This window comes from Oncorhynchus tshawytscha, linkage group LG21, assembly GCF_018296145.1.
Source record: "Oncorhynchus tshawytscha isolate Ot180627B linkage group LG21, Otsh_v2.0, whole genome shotgun sequence".
In the NCBI taxonomy this organism is placed as follows: domain Eukaryota; kingdom Metazoa; phylum Chordata; class Actinopteri; order Salmoniformes; family Salmonidae; genus Oncorhynchus; species Oncorhynchus tshawytscha.
The window spans coordinates 33,963,321-33,984,467 of record NC_056449.1 but is presented as its reverse complement, the minus strand read 5'-3'; the positions used below and the strand labels follow the sequence as shown (position 1 = coordinate 33,984,467).

Here is a 21,147-nt window from a genome sequence, read left to right as displayed (position 1 = left end):
GAATGGTATGAAACCATGTCACAGGCAGGCTTGACACAACAATATGACTGATTCTCGTTCCCTTTAGTCACTGTGCAGTGTGTCTCTTAGCAACACTTCACTGTAATGGTGAGACTCCAGTTAGAGGTAAGGAATGACAGACTCACCATAGCTGCCTCTGAAAACCTGATATAACCACAGAGGTATTTAAGACCTATCAACTTGAAGATCCCACTAATCTTACACATTAGGATGGTTGAAAGAGAAGGATCCCATCATGGCTTCAAATCAGAGCAGTGGAAACCGTCAAGGAATTAACAGGAGAATGCATGTTCAGCGAGGGTTTTTACGGCTACTCCTGAACAAAAAACATGTCTTATTATTAAGATCCTGAGGGCTTTATAGTCTGAGACAAGAGCAGTGTAGGGCTAATCCAGGTCCATGCAACCACGCCCTCCAACTGCCTCAGAATGAATCCACCTCATCTCTTTCACACCTATCAAATAATGTGAGACCAGTGAAATTCTTCAAGCCAAGGATACAGTGAAATATAGGGACAGCTGATCCCTCTCTCTCTCCCTCTCAGTTCTGGCTGAGCTTGGTCTTGGTGGCGAAGTCAACACTGAGTTTCCTCATTACCTCACCGTGGCTCTGACCCACCAGGTTTTGGCGAACACTGCCATAGTTCTCCTTGACGAAGTTGGCGAAGGGCGTGGGTGCCCGGGGCTTGGAGGGGTTGAGCAGGACCAGCTGACCCGTACAGACGGCACACACAAACCTCTGGGTGTCCAGAGACTTAGAGTGGCGACCGAGTCTACAGAGGGCAGGAAGAAGAGAACAGTTTAGCCATCAATAGGATGGAGTTTAGCCATCAATAGGATGGAGTTTAGCCATCAATAGGATGGAGTTTAGCCATCAATAGGATGGAGTTTAGCCATCAAGCGGTTTAAGAGTTTAGCCATCAATAGGTTTAAGAGTTTAGCCATCAATAGGTTGGAGTTTAGCCATCAATAGGTTTAAGAGTTTAGCCATCAATAGGTTTAGAGTTTAGCCATCAATAGGTTTAAGAGTTTAGCCATCAATAGGTTTAAGAGTTTAGCCATCAATAGGTTTAGGAGTTTAGCCATCAATAGGTTTAGGAGTTTAGCCATCAATAGGTTTAAGAGTTTAGCCATCAATAGGTTTAAGAGTTTAGCCATCAATAGGATGGAGTTTAGCCATCAATAGGATGGAGTTTAGCCATCAATAGGATGGAGTTTAGCCATCAATAGGATGGAGTTTAGCCATCAATAGGATGGAGTTTAGCCATCAATAGGTTTAAGAGTTTAGCCATCAATAGGATGGAGTTTAGCCATCAATAGGATGGAGTTTAGCCATCAATAGGATGGAGTTTAGCCATCAATAGGATGGAGTTTAGCCATCAATAGGATGGAGTTTAGCCATCAATAGGATGGCGTTTAGCCATCAATAGGATGGAGTTTAGCCATCAAGCGGTTTAAGAGTTTAGCCATCAAGCGGTTTAAGAGTTTAGCCATCAATAGGTTTAAGAGTTTAGCCATCAATAGGATGGAGTTTAGCCATCAATAGGATGGAGTTTAGCCATCAATAGGATGGAGTTTAGCCATCAATAGGATGGAGTTTAGCCATCAATAGGATGGAGTTTAGCCATCAATAGGATGGAGTTTAGCCATCAATAGGTTTAAGAGTTTAGCCATCAATAGGTTTAAGAGTTTAGCCATCAATAGGATGGAGTTTAGCCATCAATAGGATGGAGTTTAGCCATCAATAGGATGGAGTTTAGCCATCAATAGGTTTAAGAGTTTAGCCATCAATAGGTTTAAGAGTTTAGCCATCAATAGGATGGAGTTTAGCCATCAATAGGATGGAGTTTAGCCATCAATAGGATGGAGTTTAGCCATCAATAGGATGGAGTTTAGCCATCAATAGGATGGAGTTTAGCCATCAATAGGTTTAAGAGTTTAGCCATCAATAGGATGGAGTTTAGCCATCAATAGGATGGAGTTTAGCCATCAATAGGATGGAGTTTAGCCATCAATAGGATGGAGTTTAGCCATCAATAGGATGGAGTTTAGCCATCAATAGGATGGAGTTTAGCCATCAATAGGATGGAGTTTAGCCATCAATAGGATGGAGTTTAGCCATCAATAGGTTTAAGAGTTTAGCCATCAATAGGTTTAAGAGTTTAGCCATCAATAGGTTTAAGAGTTTAGCCATCAATAGGTTTAAGAGTTTAGCCATCAAGCAAGTCTCTTCTTATTGGTGTCCTTTAGTAGTGGTTTCATTGCAGCAATTCAACCATGAAGGCCTGAGTCACACAGTCTTCTCTGAACAGTTGATGTTGAGATGTGTCTGTTACTTGAACTCTGTGAAGCATTTATTTGGGCTGCAATCTGAGGTGCAGTTAACTCTAATGAATTTATCCTCTGCAGCAGATGTAACTCTGGTTCTTCCTTTCCTGTGGCGGTCCTCATGAGAGCCAGTTTCATCATAGCGCTTGATGGTTTTTGTGACTGCACTTGAAGAAACTTTCAAAGTTCTTGAAATGTTCCGTATTGACTGACCTTCATGTGTTAATGTAATGATGGACTGTCGTTTCTCTTTAATAATTTGAGCTGTTCTTGTCATAATATAGACTTGGTCTTTTACCAAATAGGGCTATATTCTGTATACCACCCCTACCTTGTCACAACACAACTGATTGGCTCAAACACATTAAGGAAAGAAAGAAATTCCACAAATGAACTTAACATGGAACAGCTGTTAATTGAAATGAATTTAAATGCATTCCAGGTGACTACCTCAAAGCTGGTTGAGAGAATGCCAAGAGTGTGCAAAGCTGTCATCAAGGCAAAGGTTGGCTACTTTCAAGAATCTAAAAAAAGTATATATTTTGAATTGTTTAACACTTTTTTGGTTACTACATGATTCCATATGTGTTATTTCACAGTTCTGATGTCTTCACTATTATTCTACAATGTAGAATGAAACTTTTGACTGGTACTGTACGTGTTTTTGCAGCAGCTGCACTGGTACTGGTACTTGTAGTTAATGTCGTAGCTGTGGCAGCGGGTGACCATGGGCAGCTCGGGGTGTGCCAGCGTGGCCTTGCGGGCGTACAGCTTCCAGAAGGGGCCGTGCCCATCCCTCACACTGTTGATCAACCAGGTGGCAGCGTGGCACATCTCATGAACCAATGTGTCCCGCAGGCGGTCTGGCAAGAGGGAGGATGGAAAGTAACACGGGAGAGAAAAGAAGAGACAAGGGGGGAATGGGAGAGAGAGGAAGGATGGGAGAGAGAGGAAGGATGGGAGAGAGAGGAAGGATGGGAGAGAGAGGAAGGATGGGAGAGAGAGGAAGGATGGGAGAGAGAGGAAGGATGGGAGAGAGAGGAAGGATGGGAGAGAGAGGAAGGATGGGAGAGAGAGGAAGGATGGGAGAGAGAGGAAGGATGGGAGAGAGAGGAAGGATGGGGAAAGAGGGAAGGATGGGGAAAGAGGAGAGAGGGAAGGATAGGAGAGAGGGAGTGGGAGCGAGAGAGAGGGAGTGGGAGAGAGAGGGGGAGAGAGAGAGGGAGGAGAGAGAGGGTGGGAGAGAGAGGAAGGATAGGAGAGAGGGAGTGGGAGCGAGAGAGAGGGAGTGGGAGAGAGAGAGGGAGTGGGAGAGAGAGGGAGGGAGGAGAGAGAGGGAGTGGGAGAGAGAGGAAGGATGGGTGAGAACGAGGCAAGGTGGGAGAGAAAGCAGGATACTTTTTACACAGGTTTAATCATACAGACACGGGCTGTTCAAATTCAAGTTTGACTTTAAATTACTTTCACCAGAACCTAATGTCAACATTATAACAAGATAGATTTAATCTCATGTCATTAGTTCTTCAACCAGTGAAGCCTTACCTGCAGAGTCACAGACTTTCTCCGAGAGTTGGATACGGGCGTATCGGTTCCCTCCTCCTCTCTCCTGCCCTGTGACGCAGTAGCCAGCAGTCTTTCTCATCTTGTTATTCCAGCTCACTGACATGTTACTGGGCAGCTGGGGAACAAAGACGTTACAAAGGAAAGAAGAGGTAAAACATGCAAGATAATCCCAGGTCACATGATGTTATGGTTTAGGTCAACGCAAAACACTGTATAAGATGGCATCTTCATCACCCTCCAAGTGATATGGCGGTATATGTATGCTTATAACCTGTGTGTTTAAACCTGTATAGCCTATGTATGCTTATAACCTGTGTGTTTAACACTATAGCCTATGTATGCTTAAAGTGTGTGTGTTTATCACTATAGCCTATGTATGCTTATAACCTGTGTGTTTAACACTATAGCCTATGTATGCTTAAAGTGTGTGTGTGTGTGTGTGCATACCTTGTTGTCGAACACGCTGGTGTTGTACAGGCGATACAGTTTGCTGGTGAGCTCCTCCTTGGTCTGTTTGAAGTTGCGGCTGTAGCTGGAGCCTGGTCCAGACAGAGACTGGAGAAAACAACCAGGAGTCTGACACCCTGCTGATACACTGAGGAGAGAAAGACCCAGGAGTCTGACACCCTGCTGATACACTGAGGAGAGAAACACCCAGGAGTCTGACACCCTGCTGATACACTGAGGAGAGAAACAACCAGGAGTCTGACACCCTGCTGATACACTGAGGAGAGAAACACAGTCTGGAGTCTGACACACTGAGGAGAGAAACATTGACCAACACCCTGTCCTGGACCCTGTTCAGTAGAATATTGAGGTACAGCCCTAGGCCCTGTTCAGTAGAGTATTGAGGTACAGCCATAGGCCCTGTTCAGTAGAGTATTGAGGTACAGCCCTAGGGCCGGTTCAGTAGAATATTGAGGTACAGCCCTAGGGCCTGTTCAGTGGAGTATTGATCTACAGCCCTAGGCCCTGTTCAGTGGAGTATTGATCTACACCCCTAGGCCCTGTTCAGTAGAGTATTGAGGTACAGCCATAGGCCCTGTTCAGTAGAGTATTGAGGTACAGCCCTAGGGCCGGTTCAGTAGAATATTGAGGTACCCCCTAGGCCCTGTTCAGTAGAATATTGAGGTACAGCCCTAGGGCCTGTTCAGTGGAGTATTGATCTACAGCCCTAGGCCCTGTTCAGTGGAGTATTGATCTACAGCCCTAGGCCCTGTTCAGTAGAGTATTGAGGTACAGTCCTAGGGCCTGTTCAGTAGATTATTGAGGTACAGCCCTAGGGCCTGTTCAGTAGAGTATTGATCTACACCCCTAGGCCCTGTTCAGTAGAGTATTGAGGTTCAGTCCTAGGGCCTGTTCAGTAGATTATTGAGGTACAGCCCTAGGGCCTGTTCAGTAGATTATTGAGGTACAGCCCTAGGGCCTGTTCAGTGGAGTATTGATCTACACCCCTAGGCCCTGTTCAGTAGATTATTGAGGTACAGTCCTAGGGCCTGTTCAGTAGAGTATTGAGGTACAATCCTAGGGCCTGTTCAGTAGAGTATTGAGGTACAGTCCTAGGCCCTGTTCAGTAGAGTATTGAGGTACAGTCCTAGGGCCTGTTCAGTAGAGTATTGAGGTACAGTCCTAGGGCCTGTTCAGTAGAGTATTGAGGTACAGTCCTAGGGCCTGTTCAGTAGACTATTGAGGTACAGCCCTAGGGCCTGTTCAGTAGAATATTGAGGTACACCCCTAGGCCCTGTTCAGTAGAGTATTGAGGTACAGTCCTAGGGCCGGTTCAGTAGAATATTGAGGTACACCCCTAGGCCCTGTTCAGTAGAGTATTGAGGTACAGCCCTAGGGCCTGTTCAGTGGAGTATTGATCTACACCCCTAGGCCCTGTTCAGTAGATTATTGAGGTACAGTCCTAGGGCCTGTTCAGTAGAGTATTGAGGTACAGTCCTAGGGCCTGTTCAGTAGAGTATTGAGGTACAGTCCTAGGTCCTGTTCAGTAGAGTATTGAGGTACAGTCCTAGGGCCTGTTCAGTAGAGTATTGAGGTACAGTCCTAGGGCCTGTTCAGTAGAGTATTGAGGTACAGTCCTAGGGCCTGTTCAGTAGAGTATTGAGGTACAGCCCTAGGGCCGGTTCAGTAGAATATTGAGGTACACCCCTAGGCCCTGTTCAGTAGAATATTGAGGTACAGCCCTAGGGCCTGTTCAGTGGAGTATTGATCTACAGCCCTAGGCCCTGTTCAGTGGAGTATTGATCTACACCCCTAGGCCCTGTTCAGTAGAGTATTGAGGTACAGTCCTAGGGCCTGTTCAGTAGATTATTGAGGTACAGCCCTAGGGCCTGTTCAGTAGAGTATTGATCTACACCCCTAGGCCCTGTTCAGTAGAGTATTGAGGTACAGTCCTAGGGCCTGTTCAGTAGATTATTGAGGTACAGCCCTAGGGCCTGTTCAGTGGAGTATTGATCTACACCCCTAGGCCCTGTTCAGTAGATTATTGAGGTACAGTCCTAGGGCCTGTTCAGTAGAGTATTGAGGTACAGTCCTAGGGTCTGTTCAGTAGAGTATTGAGGTACAGTCCTAGGCCCTGTTCAGTAGAGTATTGAGGTACAGTCCTAGGGCCTGTTCAGTAGAGTATTGAGGTACAGTCCTAGGGCCTGTTCAGTAGAGTATTGAGGTACAGTCCTAGGGCCTGTTCAGTAGACTATTGAGGTACAGCCCTAGGGCCTGTTCAGTAGAATATTGAGGTACACCCCTAGGCCCTGTTCAGTAGAGTATTGAGGTACAGTCCTAGGGCCGGTTCAGTAGAATATTGAGGTACACCCCTAGGCCCTGTTCAGTAGAGTATTGAGGTACAGCCCTAGGGCCTGTTCAGTGGAGTATTGATCTACACCCCTAGGCCCTGTTCAGTAGATTATTGAGGTACAGTCCTAGGGCCTGTTCAGTAGAGTATTGAGGTACAGTCCTAGGGCCTGTTCAGTAGAGTATTGAGGTACAGTCCTAGGGCCTGTTCAGTAGAGTATTGAGGTACAGTCCTAGGGCCTGTTCAGTAGAGTATTGAGGTACAGTCCTAGGGCCTGTTCAGTAGAGTATTGAGGTACAGTCCTAGGGCCTGTTCAGTAGAGTATTGAGGTACAGCCCTAGGGCCTGTTCAGTAGAATATTGAGGTACACCCCTAGGCCCTGTTCAGTAGAGTATTGAGGTACAGTCCTAGGGCCGGTTCAGTAGAATATTGAGGTACACCCCTAGGCCCTGTTCAGTAGAGTATTGAGGTACAGCCCTAGGGCCGGTTCAGTAGAATATTGAGGTACAGCCCTAGGGCCGGTTCAGTAGAATATTGAGGTACACCCCTAGGGCCTGCTTAATATTACCTGGAGAAGGAAAGGCTGCTGGTCTGAAGTCTGGTCTCTGTGGGTTTAGAGACAAGCAGCCTCGCTGGAGTCTTCAGAACCAATGGTGTTCTCCCTACCGGCCGAGGGCCGGCCTCTTTCGAGGCTTTGGGCCTTGGAGCTGACAGGGGGGGCTTCTGATTGGGCCCTGGATTCACACACGAGGATGCAGCCAATGAGATGAAGTGATACAGAAACAAAAAAGGAAAATGTACCAATTAAAAACCACAGCTGGCAGAAAGAAGTCTTGTGGGTGGACACGATCTGAACAGAAATATAGGAGTTATATTTAAACACTTTGGGAGCATTATACCATCGTGCATATTTACCTCGTTACATTACCCTTTCTGATCCAACTCCTGGGACAAGTTTTTTCATATTTTTTAGGTATGTGCCACCCCACTTACTGTTTAGGTGTTGGGGTGTTACCTGTGTCATGTTTAGGTGTTGGGGTGTTACCTGTGTCATGTTTAGGTGTTGGGGTGTTACCTGTGTCATGTTTAGGTATTACCTGTGTCATGTTTAGGTATTACCTGTGTCATATTTAGGTGTTGGGGTGTTACCTGTCATGTTTAGGTATTACCTGTGTCATGTTTAGGTGTTGGGGTGTTACCTGTGTCATGTTTAGGTATTACCTGTGTCATATTTAGGTGTTGGGGTGTTACCTGTCATGTTTAGGTATTACCTGTGTCATGTTTAGGTATTACCTGTGTCATATTTAGGTGTTGGGGTGTTACCTGTCATGTTTAGGTATTACCTGTGTCATGTTTAGGTGTTGGGGTGTTACCTGTGTCATGTTTAGGTATTACCTGTGTCATGTTTAGGTGTTGGGGTGTTACCTGTGTCATGTTTAGGTATTACCTGTGTCATATTTAGGTGTTGGGGTGTTACCTGTCATGTTTAGGTATTACCTGTGTCATGTTTAGGTGTTGGGGTGTTACCTGTGTCATGTTTAGGTGTTGGGGTGTTACCTGTGTCATGTTTAGGTATTACCTGTGTCATGTTTAGGTGTTGGGGTGTTACCTGTGTCATGTTTAGGTATTACCTGTGTCATGTTTAGGTGTTGGGGTGTTACCTGTCATGTTTAGGTATTACCTGTGTCATGTTTAGGTGTTGGGGTGTTACCTGTCATGTTTAGGTATTACCTGTGTCATGTTTAGGTGTTGGGGTGTTACCTGTCATGTTTAGGTATTACCTGTGTCATATTTAGGTGTTGGGGTGTTACCTGTCATGTTTAGGTATTACCTGTGTCATATTTAGGTGTTGGGGTGTTACCTGTCATGTTTAGGTATTACCTGTGTCATGTTTAGGTGTTGGGGTGTTACCTGTCATGTTTAGGTGTTGGGGTGTTACCTGTGTCATGTTTAGGTGTTACCTGTGTCATGTTTAGGTATTACCTGTGTCATGTTTAGGTGTTGGGGTGTTACCTGTCATGTTTAGGTGTTGGGGTGTTACCTGTCATGTTTAGGTATTACCTGTGTCATGTTTAGGTGTTGGGGTGTTACCTGTCATGTTTAGGTGTTGGGGTGTTACCTGTCATGTTTAGGTATTACCTGTGTCATATTTAGGTGTTGGGGTGTTACCTGTCATGTTTAGGTATTACCTGTGTCATGTTTAGGTGTTGGGGTGTTACCTGTCATGTTTAGGTATTACCTGTGTCATGTTTAGGTGTTGGGGTGTTACCTGTCATGTTTAGGTATTACCTGTGTCATATTTAGGTGTTGGGGTGTTACCTGTCATGTTTAGGTATTGGGGTGTTACCTGTCATGTTTAGGTATTACCTGTGTCATATTTAGGTGTTGGGGTGTTACCTGTCATGTTTAGGTATTGGGGTGTTACCTGTCATGTTTAGGTATTACCTGTGTCATATTTAGGTGTTGGGGTGTTACCTGTCATGTTTAGGTATTGGGGTGTTACCTGTCATGTTTAGGTATTACCTGTGTCATATTTAGGTGTTGGGGTGTTACCTGTCATGTTTAGGTATTACCTGTGTCATATTTAGGTGTTGGGGTGTTACCTGTCATGTTTAGGTATTACCTGTGTCATATTTAGGTGTTGGGGTGTTACCTGTCATGTTTAGGTGTTACCTGTGTCATGTTTAGGTGTTGGGGTGTTACCTGTCATGTTTAGGTATTACCTGTGTCATGTTTAGGTGTTGGGGTGTTACCTGTCATGTTTAGGTATTGGGGTGTTACCTGTCATGTTTAGGTATTACCTGTGTCATGTTTAGGTGTTGGGGTGTTACCTGTGTCATGTTTAGGTGTTGGGGTGTTACCTGTCATGTTTAGGTATTGGGGTGTTACCTGTCATGTTTAGGTATTACCTGTGTCATATTTAGGTGTTGGGGTGTTACCTGTCATGTTTAGGTATTACCTGTGTCATGTTTAGGTGTTGGGGTGTTACCTGTGTCATGTTTAGGTGTTACCTGTGTCATGTTTAGGTATTACCTGTGTCATATTTAGGTGTTGGGGTGTTACCTGTCATGTTTAGGTATTACCTGTGTCATATTTAGGTGTTGGGGTGTTACCTGTGTCATGTTTAGGTATTACCTGTGTCATGTTTAGGTATTACCTGTGTCATGTTTAGGTGTTGGGGTGTTACCTGTCATGTTTAGGTATTACCTGTGTCATGTTTAGGTGTTGGGGTGTTACCTGTCATGTTTAGGTATTACCTGTGTCATATTTAGGTGTTGGGGTGTTACCTGTCATGTTTAGGTATTACCTGTGTCATGTTTAGGTATTGGGGTGTTACCTGTCATGTTTAGGTATTACCTGTGTCATGTTTAGGTGTTGGGGTGTTACCTGTGTCATGTTTAGGTGTTGGGGTGTTACCTGTCATGTTTAGGTATTGGGGTGTTACCTGTCATGTTTAGGTATTACCTGTGTCATATTTAGGTGTTGGGGTGTTACCTGTCATGTTTAGGTATTACCTGTGTCATGTTTAGGTGTTGGGGTGTTACCTGTGTCATGTTTAGGTGTTACCTGTGTCATGTTTAGGTATTACCTGTGTCATATTTAGGTGTTGGGGTGTTACCTGTCATGTTTAGGTATTACCTGTGTCATATTTAGGTGTTGGGGTGTTACCTGTGTCATGTTTAGGTATTACCTGTGTCATGTTTAGGTGTTGGGGTGTTACCTGTCATGTTTAGGTATTACCTGTGTCATATTTAGGTGTTGGGGTGTTACCTGTCATGTTTAGGTATTACCTGTGTCATGTTTAGGTGTTGGGGTGTTACCTGTCATGTTTAGGTATTACCTGTGTCATATTTAGGTGTTGGGGTGTTACCTGTCATGTTTAGGTATTACCTGTGTCATGTTTAGGTGTTGGGGTGTTACCTGTCATGTTTAGGTATTACCTGTGTCATATTTAGGTGTTGGGGTATTACCTGTGTCATGTTTAGGTATTACCTGTGTCATGTTTAGGTGTTGGGGTGTTACCTGTCATGTTTAGGTATTACCTGTGTCATGTTTAGGTGTTGGGGTGTTACCTGTCATGTTTAGGTATTACCTGTGTCATATTTAGGTGTTGGGGTGTTACCTGTCATGTTTAGGTATTACCTGTGTCATGTTTAGGTGTTGGGGTGTTACCTGTCATGTTTAGGTATTACCTGTGTCATATTTAGGTGTTGGGGTGTTACCTGTCATGTTTAGGTATTACCTGTGTCATGTTTAGGTATTACCTGTGTCATGTTTAGGTGTTGGGGTGTTACCTGTCATGTTTAGGTATTACCTGTGTCATATTTAGGTGTTGGGGTGTTACCTGTGTCATGTTTAGGTATTACCTGTGTCATATTTAGGTGTTGGGGTGTTACCTGTCATGTTTAGGTATTACCTGTGTCATGTTTAGGTGTTGGGGTGTTACCTGTCATGTTTAGGTATTACCTGTGTCATGTTTAGGTGTTGGGGTATTACCTGTGTCATGTTTAGGTATTACCTGTGTCATATTTAGGTGTTGGGGTGTTACCTGTCATGTTTAGGTATTACCTGTGTCATGTTTAGGTGTTGGGGTGTTACCTGTGTCATGTTTAGGTGTTACCTGTGTCATGTTTAGGTATTACCTGTGTCATGTTTAGGTGTTGGGGTGTTACCTGTGTCATGTTTAGGTGTTACCTGTGTCATGTTTAGGTATTACCTGTGTCATGTTTAGGTGTTGGGGTGTTACCTGTGTCATGTTTAGGTGTTACCTGTGTCATGTTTAGGTATTACCTGTGTCATGTTTAGGTGTTGGGGTGTTACCTGTCATATTTAGGTGTTGGGGTGTTACCTGTCATGTTTAGGTATTACCTGTGTCATGTTTAGGTGTTGGGGTGTTACCTGTGTCATGTTTAGGTATTACCTGTGTCATATTTAGGTGTTGGGGTGCCTGTCATGTTTAGGTATTACCTGTGTCATGTTTAGGTGTTGGGGTGTTACCTGTGTCATGTTTAGGTGTTGGGGTGTTACCTGTCATGTTTAGGTATTACCTGTGTCATATTTAGGTGTTGGGGTGTTACCTGTCATGTTTAGGTATTACCTGTGTCATGTTTAGGTGTTGGGGTGTTACCTGTCATGTTTAGGTATTACCTGTGTCATGTTTAGGTGTTGGGGTGTTACCTGTCATGTTTAGGTATTACCTGTGTCATGTTTAGGTGTTGGGGTGTTACCTGTCATGTTTAGGTATTACCTGTGTCATATTTAGGTATTGGGGTGTTACCTGTCATGTTTAGGTATTACCTGTGTCATGTTTAGGTATTACCTGTGTCATGTTTAGGTATTACCTGTGTCATGTTTAGGTATTACCTGTGTCATGTTTAGGTATTACCTGTGTCATGTTTAGGTATTACCTGTGTCATATTTAGGTATTGGGGTGTTACCTGTGTCATGTTTAGGTATTACCTGTGTCATGTTTAGGTGTTGGGGTGTTACCTGTCATGTTTAGGTATTACCTGTGTCATGTTTAGGTATGGGGGTGTTACCTGTCATGTTTAGGTATTACCTGTGTCATGTTTAGGTGTTGGGGTGTTACCTGTGTCATGTTTAGGTATTACCTGTGTCATGTTTAGGTGTTGGGGTGTTACCTGTCATGTTTAGGTATTACCTGTGTCATGTTTAGGTATTGGGGTGTTACCTGTCATGTTTAGGTATTACCTGTGTCATGTTTAGGTGTTGGGGTGTTACCTGTGTCATGTTTAGGTATTACCTGTGTCATGTTTAGGTATTACCTGTGTCATGTTTAGGTGTTGGGGTGTTACCTGTCATGTTTAGGTATTACCTGTGTCATGTTTAGGTGTTGGGGTGTTACCTGTCATGTTTAGGTATTACCTGTGTCATGTTTAGGTGTTGGGGTGTTACCTGTCATGTTTAGGTATTGGGGTGTTACCTGTCATGTTTAGGTATTACCTGTGTCATATTTAGGTGTTGGGGTGTTACCTGTCATGTTTAGGTATTGGGGTGTTACCTGTCATGTTTAGGTATTACCTGTGTCATATTTAGGTGTTGGGGTGTTACCTGTCATGTTTAGGTATTACCTGTGTCATGTTTAGGTGTTGGGGTGTTACCTGTGTCATGTTTAGGTGTTACCTGTGTCATGTTTAGGTGTTGGGGTGTTACCTGTGTCATGTTTAGGTGTTGGGGTGTTACCTGTGTCATGTTTAGGTGTTGGGGTGTTACCTGTGTCATGTTTAGGTGTTGGGGTGTTACCTGTGTCATGTTTAGGTGTTACCTGTGTCATGTTTAGGTATTACCTGTGTCATGTTTAGGTGTTGGGGTGTTACCTGTCATATTTAGGTGTTGGGGTGTTACCTGTCATGTTTAGGTATTACCTGTGTCATATTTAGGTGTTGGGGTGTTACCTGTGTCATGTTTAGGTATTACCTGTGTCATGTTTAGGTGTTGGGGTGTTACCTGTGTCATGTTTAGGTATTACCTGTGTCATATTTAGGTGTTAGGGTGTTACCTGTCATGTTTAGGTATTACCTGTGTCATGTTTAGGTGTTGGGGTGTTACCTGTGTCATGTTTAGGTGTTGGGGTGTTACCTGTCATGTTTAGGTATTACCTGTGTCATGTTTAGGTGTTGGGGTGTTACCTGTCATGTTTAGGTATTACCTGTGTCATGTTTAGGTGTTGGGGTGTTACCTGTCATGTTTAGGTATTACCTGTGTCATGTTTAGGTGTTGGGGTGTTACCTGTCATGTTTAGGTATTACCTGTGTCATATTTAGGTGTTGGGGTGTTACCTGTCATGTTTAGGTATTACCTGTGTCATGTTTAGGTGTTGGGGTGTTACCTGTGTCATGTTTAGGTGTTACCTGTGTCATGTTTAGGTGTTGGGGTGTTACCTGTGTCATGTTTAGGTGTTGGGGTGTTACCTGTGTCATGTTTAGGTGTTGGGGTGTTACCTTTGTCATGTTTAGGTGTTACCTGTGTCATGTTTAGGTGTTGGGGTGTTACCTGTGTCATGTTTAGGTATTACCTGTGTCATGTTTAGGTGTTGGGGTGTTACCTGTGTCATGTTTAGGTGTTGGGGTGTTACCTGTGTCATGTTTAGGTGTTACCTGTGTCATGTTTAGGTCTTACCTGTGTCATGTTTAGGTGTTGGGGTGTTGCCAGTCTTGTGGTTCTTCTTAATTCTGTCCAGTAAGCTGAGGAACTCCTCCTCTGAGCTGGCTGAGTCCTCCAGCTTCAACGGGGCTGAGTGAGTCCGCTGTGGAAGGGGGGCCGGGGTGGAAGAGGGGAGAGGAGAGGACAGAGAAGGATGGGAGGGCGAGGGAAAGAAGATGTCCTCCTGGTTACTTTGTGGAACTTTGACCTTGTGTGTCCGAGACGTGGGCGGATGGCGCACAGGGTGGTGCGTCCTCCACGTGCTCTTCATTAAGATACCATCATCTTCACTGTCGCTGAGGAAAACTGGGGAGTCACACTGGGACAGGGGTCTTCTGACTGGGAGCTGGGAGCATGACGGCTTAGGGGTGTTAGAGGTACCTGTAGAAGACAGACACAGTGACCTGTTGTTGGGACTGAATCATCTCCATGAGTTAAACAAAACAGACAGTGACTGTTGAGTAGGTAACGCTGTCGGCCTAACAACTCCCCTCTAGCCGTGACAATATATCAAAATAACCAAGGCTTCCTGGGTATTACTTCAATTCTGGCTATGAGAAGAAAAGTCACCACAGTGCTGAACTGAAATTGAGCAGAAAGAACTTCTTCGAAACAGATTTCAGTTCATTACAAGCATGTATGTTGACAGTTAATGGAAGCGTATCAAATAGCCCCCTATTCCCTATATAGTCCACTACTTTTGAATAGAGTAGTGCCCTATATAGGGAATAGGTTGCCATTAGGGACACAGCAATGTTACCTTTGGCGGTAGGTGTTTTTTTCTTCTTGAGGACAAAGTCATCGTCGGAGGAAGAGCTGTCGACAATAAAGTTTCTGAGGCTGAGGACAAAACGGGAGATAAACCTGAGTATTAACACACGATAGGGACCATATTCACGGTAAGAGGTTGAAACCACTGTACCTGTCTACACTGTACCTGTCTACACTGTACCTGTCTACACTGTACCTGTCTCCACTGTACCTGTCTCCACTGTACCTGTCTACACTGTACCTGTCTACACTGTACCTGTCTACACTGTACCTGTCTCCACTGTACCTGTCTACACTGTACCCGTCTACACTGTACCCGCCTCCACTGTACCCGTCTACACTGTACCCGTCTACACTGTACCCGTCTACACTGTACCCGTCTACACTGTACCCGTCTACACTGTACCCGTCTACACTGTACCCGTCTACACTGTACCCGCCTCCACTGTACCCGCCTCCACTGTACCTGTCTACACTGTACCTGTCTACACTGTACCTGTCTACACTGTACCTGCCTCCACTGTACCCGTCTACACTGTACCCGCCTCCACTGTACCTGTCTCCACTGTACCCGCCTCCACTGTACCTGTCTACACTGTACCTGTCTACACTGTACCCGCCTCCACTGTACCCGCCTCCACTGTACCCGCCTCCACTGTACCCGCCTCCACTGTACCCGTCTACACTGTACCTGCCTCCACTGTACCTGTCTCCACTGTACCCGCCTCCACTGTACCTGTCTACACTGTACCTGTCTACACTGTACCCGCCTCCACTGTACCCGCCTCCACTGTACCCGCCTCCACTGTACCCGCCTCCACTGTACCTGTCTACACTGTACCCGCCTCCACTGTACCTGTCTACACTGTACCTGTCTACACTGTACCCGCCTCCACTGTACCTGTCTACACTGTACCCGTCTACACTGTACCTGCCTCCACTGTACCCGTCTACACTGTACCCGCCTCCACTGTACCTGTCTACACTGTACCCACCTCCACTGTACCTGTCTACACTGTACCTGTCTACACTGTACCCGCCTCCACTGTACCTGTCTACACTGTACCTGTCTACACTGTACCTGCCTCCACTGTACCCGTCTACACTGTACCCGCCTCCACTGTACCTGTCTACACTGTACCCACCTCCACTGTACCTGTCTACACTGTACCTGTCTACACTGTACCCGCCTCCACTGTACCTGTCTACACTGTACCCGCCTCCACTGTACCCGCCTCCACTGTACCTGTCTACACTGTACCCGCCTCCACTGTACCCGCCTCCACTGTACCCGCCTCCACTGTACCCGCCTCCACTGTACCTGTCTACACTGTACCCGCCTCCACTGTACCTGTCTACACTGTACCTGTCTACACTGTACCTGTCTACACTGTACCCGCCTCCACTGTACCTGTCTACACTGTACCTGTCTACACTGTACCCGCCTCCACTGTACCTGTCTACACTGTACCTGTCTACACTGTACCTGCCTCCACTGTACCTGTCTACACTGTACCCGCCTCCACTGTACCTGTCTACACTGTACCCGCCTCCACTGTACCTGTCTACACTGTACCCGCCTCCACTGTACCTGTCTACACTGTACCTGTCTACACTGTACCCGTCTACACTGTACCCGCCTCCACTGTACCTGTCTCCACTGTACCCGCCTCCACTGTACCTGTCTACACTGTACCTGTCTACACTGTACCCGCCTCCACTGTACCCGCCTCCACTGTACCCGCCTCCACTGTACCCGCCTCCACTGTACCCCGTCTACACTGTACCCGCCTCCACTGTACCTGTCTACACTGTACCTGTCTACACTGTACCCGCCTCCACTGTACCCGCCTCCACTGTACCCGCCTCCACTGTACCCGCCTCCACTGTACCCGCCTCCACTGTACCTGTCTACACTGTACCCGCCTCCACTGTACCTGTCTACACTGTACCTGTCTACACTGTACCCGCCTCCACTGTACCCGCCTCCACTGTACCTGTCTACACTGTACCTGTCTACACTGTACCCGCCTCCACTGTACCCGCCTCCACTGTACCCGCCTCCACTGTACCCGCCTCCACTGTACCTGTCTACACTGTACCTGTCTACACTGTACCCGCCTCCACTGTACCCGCCTCCACTGTACCTGTCTACACTGTACCTGTCTACACTGTACCCGCCTCCACTGTACCCGCCTCCACTGTACCCGCCTCCACTGTACCCGCCTCCACTGTACCTGTCTACACTGTACCCGCCTCCACTGTACCTGTCTACACTGTACCGCCTCCACTGTACCTGTCTACACTGTACCTGTCTACACTGTACCTGCCTCCACTGTACCTGTCTACACTGTACCCGCCTCCACTGTACCTGTCTACACTGTACCCGCCTCCACTGTACCCGCCTCCACTGTACCTGTCTACACTGTACCCGTCTCCACTGTACCTGTCTACACTGTACCCGCCTCCACTGTACCTGTCTACACTGTACCCGCCTCCACTGTACCTGTCTACACTGTACCCGCCTCCACTGTACCTGTCTACACTGTACCTGTCTACACTGTACCTGTCTACACTGTACCCGCCTCCACTGTACCTGTCTACACTGTACCTGTCTACACTGTACCTGTCTACACTGTACCCGCCTCCACTGTACCCGCCTCCACTGTACCTGTCTACACTGCCACATTCCGCTTCCTTGGGCTTCGGCTTGGGAGTTTTCACACGGCTCAGGACTTCAGGGGCACCAGGCGAGACACAAGGGAACAGTAAACATGTCATCACCCATGATGCAGCAGCGCCAGTTATACCTCTCGCTTTGCATCTTCCTCTTCTGCTGTGACTCACAAATTTCTGTTTATTACTGAAGCTCCCGTTTTGGGCCAATCAGTGTAATTTTGCAAATGCGGGATCTCTATGACCAGATGCATCATTCACCAGAGTTTCTGCAAAAGCAGGCCAGTGCTGTCTTGAGATATTGCGTGTGACTCATGTATGAACGGACGGAGACCGAGCCACAGTCCCCTCCCCGATTTCATAATGGGGAACAATGACATGAGTAAGGAGACATCAAAGAGACCTGGGCCCGTTTCCTAGTAGCGATGGAACTTACCGGTGTTTTAATGATGCATCTTTACTACAACGGACGAAGAAGTAACATGTTTCCCAGAACACCACGCAGAGAGAACAAGTTGGTCGTTGAGAAGTGTCCATACTGATAGGATCAAAAGAAAAGCAGGGCTGCTCTCGGAACAGCTTTCTCCATTCAAATTTTACCTTAAACATTAGAATGATTACACAATACCGATGACAGATCAGCTCCTGAAGAGATATAATCATCTATGGCTGCAAATATTGAGGTGGCTTATTCTAAAGATTACGCTATAATAATGCACTAACTCACAGATTTGGCATGTTAAGCTACACATTATGAAATATAGAGGCACAAATGACAGACAGGATCCAAATAGCAAACTAAAACAATTGAATTAACATTGATTTCAATATAATTTAAATATACAAGCCAATAGTCTATACTGTAGGTAGGCTATTTATCTTTTAATGCAGTCATCTCAGTTTTTATTTTAAGATTTGTATCCTTTGCTTGTTTGTAACAATTGCAAAGACATTGGAAACGATATATTTGTAGTCAACTTCGTTGTGAAGTTATTGGCGGTCACAGAGTGAATGATACACATCTTGATTCTATGTTTACCAGAGATCGTCGATGTATAAAGTGATAAATCTAATGACGCACTTTGCTGTTCTACGAGTGGTTTGGGGCAGCTGGTAAATAATTAGCCTTTTCAAGTACGACTTTAGTAACGATGGTTTTGGGAAACATCTGTGAGATTTAATGATGCTCCTACAAAGGTTCTAACAACGAACTTAGCCTTAAGATGCATTTAGGAAACCGGGGCCCTGGACAGTCATAAACAATAGTGTTGTTTGACTTAGAAATGACATACACCAAATTAGACATAACAAACACCCATTCAGAAGTGACATAGAACATTGTTTCAATAAATGATTCTGAAGCCTCACCCAACACAAAACATGACTTCACTAATGCAGAAGTCAAGGCACCAGTATGGTACTTACAGTTTTCAAAGCCGCCATCACTGTCTGAGCTTAATACAAGGACTGGTTCACTAGAGGGGAGAGAATCAGAAAATAAACAACACATTTTGTCCAATTGAATGACCAGATAGATGAAATGGAATTAAGGGCACTATTCAATCCGTATTGCGGAAGTTCAGCGTTACAGCATGATTGAAATTTAAACGCAACGTTCCCAGGTAAGTGGGTATTGCGCTCTCGGTAAACGCTGCATATGTCTCCTCAATCAGACATTACATTTAGATTTCTATTGGCTAAATCTGTAAGGCTTCAGTTATCCAGATTGAATAGAGACCTATAAGTCTACAAGGCTATAGGCTGGAAGTAGGGTTGTGACGGTCATGGTATTTTGGATGACTGTAATTAGCCAGCCAAATGACAGCGTTCACCACAATAGCGTAAACATTATTTATTTTTTTATGACATTTTCTACTCTTCTCCGCTCCTGACTGTATGTGCTGCCATAGAAATTGAATTAATAGAACAGGTGTCCCCATTCAAGTCAATGACGACATAATGGGTGGACTGGCAGCCATTGCGAGTGTACCAATATCAACAAAGCAGGAAGTCAAATATATGCTAAAATATGTGCTTTAATTTGTTGATTCAAGTCACGTGACATTACAATAATAACATTCCATTGCCTGAGCCACATCATTTGAATGAACATTCTACATTACCATGGAAATTGCATCACAATACCAGGCAGCCAGTTCAAGTGTACACATGAGTTTACCAGTCAAATTGCCAGGGTTAGAGGTTCCAAGTTTGTTCTTTTCATTCTATTTCTATGTGTGCTGCTGCTGCATTGTGGGAGGTATAAGCCTTGGCAATTGAAGACTTGTTTGCTTGTTCCAGCAAGGAGCAAAAAAGCTTCATCACGTTGTTACAGCAGAAACGGACAGAGATGGAAGAGGAAGCGAGACACCCCACTCCCTCATTTTTTATGGTTACATTACAGTCAATGAACTAAGCAGACCAGACCCAACTGCTATTTCATTGGTGTCTATGGGATAACCACCCCATTAAGCAGACCGGAAGTGACCACTTTTTTTCAATGGTAAACGGCCTGAGTGAACTATTTTCTTTTATCCACCATCTTTGAAACGAACTAAACCGCACGAATGCCGTCCCATCTTCAGTGAGCTGATTATTCCATGGCAAACACATTTCTTTGAAGGTTATTTTATTTTCACGACAGTCTTCATCCATAACCATTGGTTACACAGTATTTGTGCCAGCACTAGCTGGGCAAATCACTACTTTACCTGACTTTGTTAGCAGCACTGCAATGTTTCCGAGAAGCTGCTTTGGGTGTAGCCTGCTCCACAAGAACTAAAGACAAGAAGAACATGGAGATTCATTCATTCAACTACAGTATTTCAATGCATGGCTATCATGTCATAGACCTACATGTTTGGCACCAAGACCACTGTAATCAAGAGTTGGCCAATGCTCATACAGCTCTGGACCAGGTGTAAAGGAATCTTCCAGGTGAACAAAAAGAAAGCAGTCGTAGGTCAAGTCAATCAAACATCATCAATCAATCAATCCAGGTTTAATATAAATTGCAACAAGGAGCCACTCTGCACAGAAGCAGAGAACATGTCTAACAGGCCCTTTATATTCTAATAGACAAGCAACACAACCCACTGACCCTCACTTACACTGGTCGAAATCATCATCGCTGGACTCTATCAACACCTTGGTCCTGTAACTGTTGCCCTTGGAGACCTGGTTCTCTTTCCCTGAGCCTCCGTCATCCTCTTCCTCACTGTCTGGCAGATGTTGCCGGACTCGGGGAGGAAGGTCTTGAACACCCCTGGAGAAGTGATCGCCTGTGGCCGGACGCCGAGTCTTACTGATGCTCTTAATCAGCTGTAAAGAAGACATGGGATGTCTTTGAAATGGCACCAAGGTCAAATGTAGTTGGTGCAATTGATAACATAATCACTGGTAGTTCTGATTAATGTGACCAAGTTATGTAAGACAACAACATACCTGTTCTTCTGCTGTTTTCAACCCTCCCTTCTCTGACCAGCCCAGTTTCTGTGAAACTCTTTGAAATAATCTGTGATTGTCGTCATCCATGGTACTTTTCTCTGTCTATCTTCTCTGTAAGGGGGACAATATAACTATTATCTGCTAACAACATTCCCAGATAGCTACTGTGGCTCTGCCACTGGATAGCCCTCTGGGAAATGCATACAAACAAGACATATTTTTTGATGTTCGCGAATCGTGACATAACGTTACCTTTGAAGATGATGATGAGAACTTTTGCTTTGTGCCCACGTTTCGGACAGCTACTGAAAGCAACCAACGAAAATTCAAAACTCCACACCGGAAGTGTTTTTACCCTTCTTTTTTTTTAAACCGGAAGTT

The 21,147-nt window shown here is 45.3% G+C and overlaps 1 protein-coding gene across 3 annotated transcripts; it reads right to left on the bottom strand.

Annotated features, from left to right (window-relative positions):
• Window positions 1-77: 77 nt before the first annotated feature.
• LOC112221231 (acidic repeat-containing protein) lies at window positions 78-21,136 on the bottom strand. Of its 3 annotated transcripts, none has more exons than XM_042303377.1 (13): window positions 21,019-21,136; window positions 20,764-20,877; window positions 20,430-20,640; window positions 20,031-20,097; window positions 18,745-18,794; window positions 17,315-17,378; window positions 14,633-14,712; window positions 13,849-14,253; window positions 7,277-7,442; window positions 4,359-4,635; window positions 3,891-4,026; window positions 3,007-3,211; window positions 78-793 (listed from the first exon to the last, which is right to left on the bottom strand). In XM_042303377.1, the coding sequence occupies exons 2-13, from the start codon at window positions 20,851-20,853 to the stop codon at window positions 562-564; spliced, it is 1,983 nt and encodes a 660-aa protein (XP_042159311.1). In that variant the 5' UTR covers window positions 20,854-20,877; window positions 21,019-21,136; the 3' UTR covers window positions 78-561. The 3 variants fall into 3 exon arrangements, with proteins under 3 accessions (XP_042159311.1, XP_042159312.1, XP_042159314.1); XM_042303378.1 differs by having other exon boundaries at window positions 4,359-4,506; XM_042303380.1 differs by lacking the exons at window positions 14,633-14,712; window positions 17,315-17,378.
• Between the last annotated feature and the right edge of the window lie 11 nt (window positions 21,137-21,147).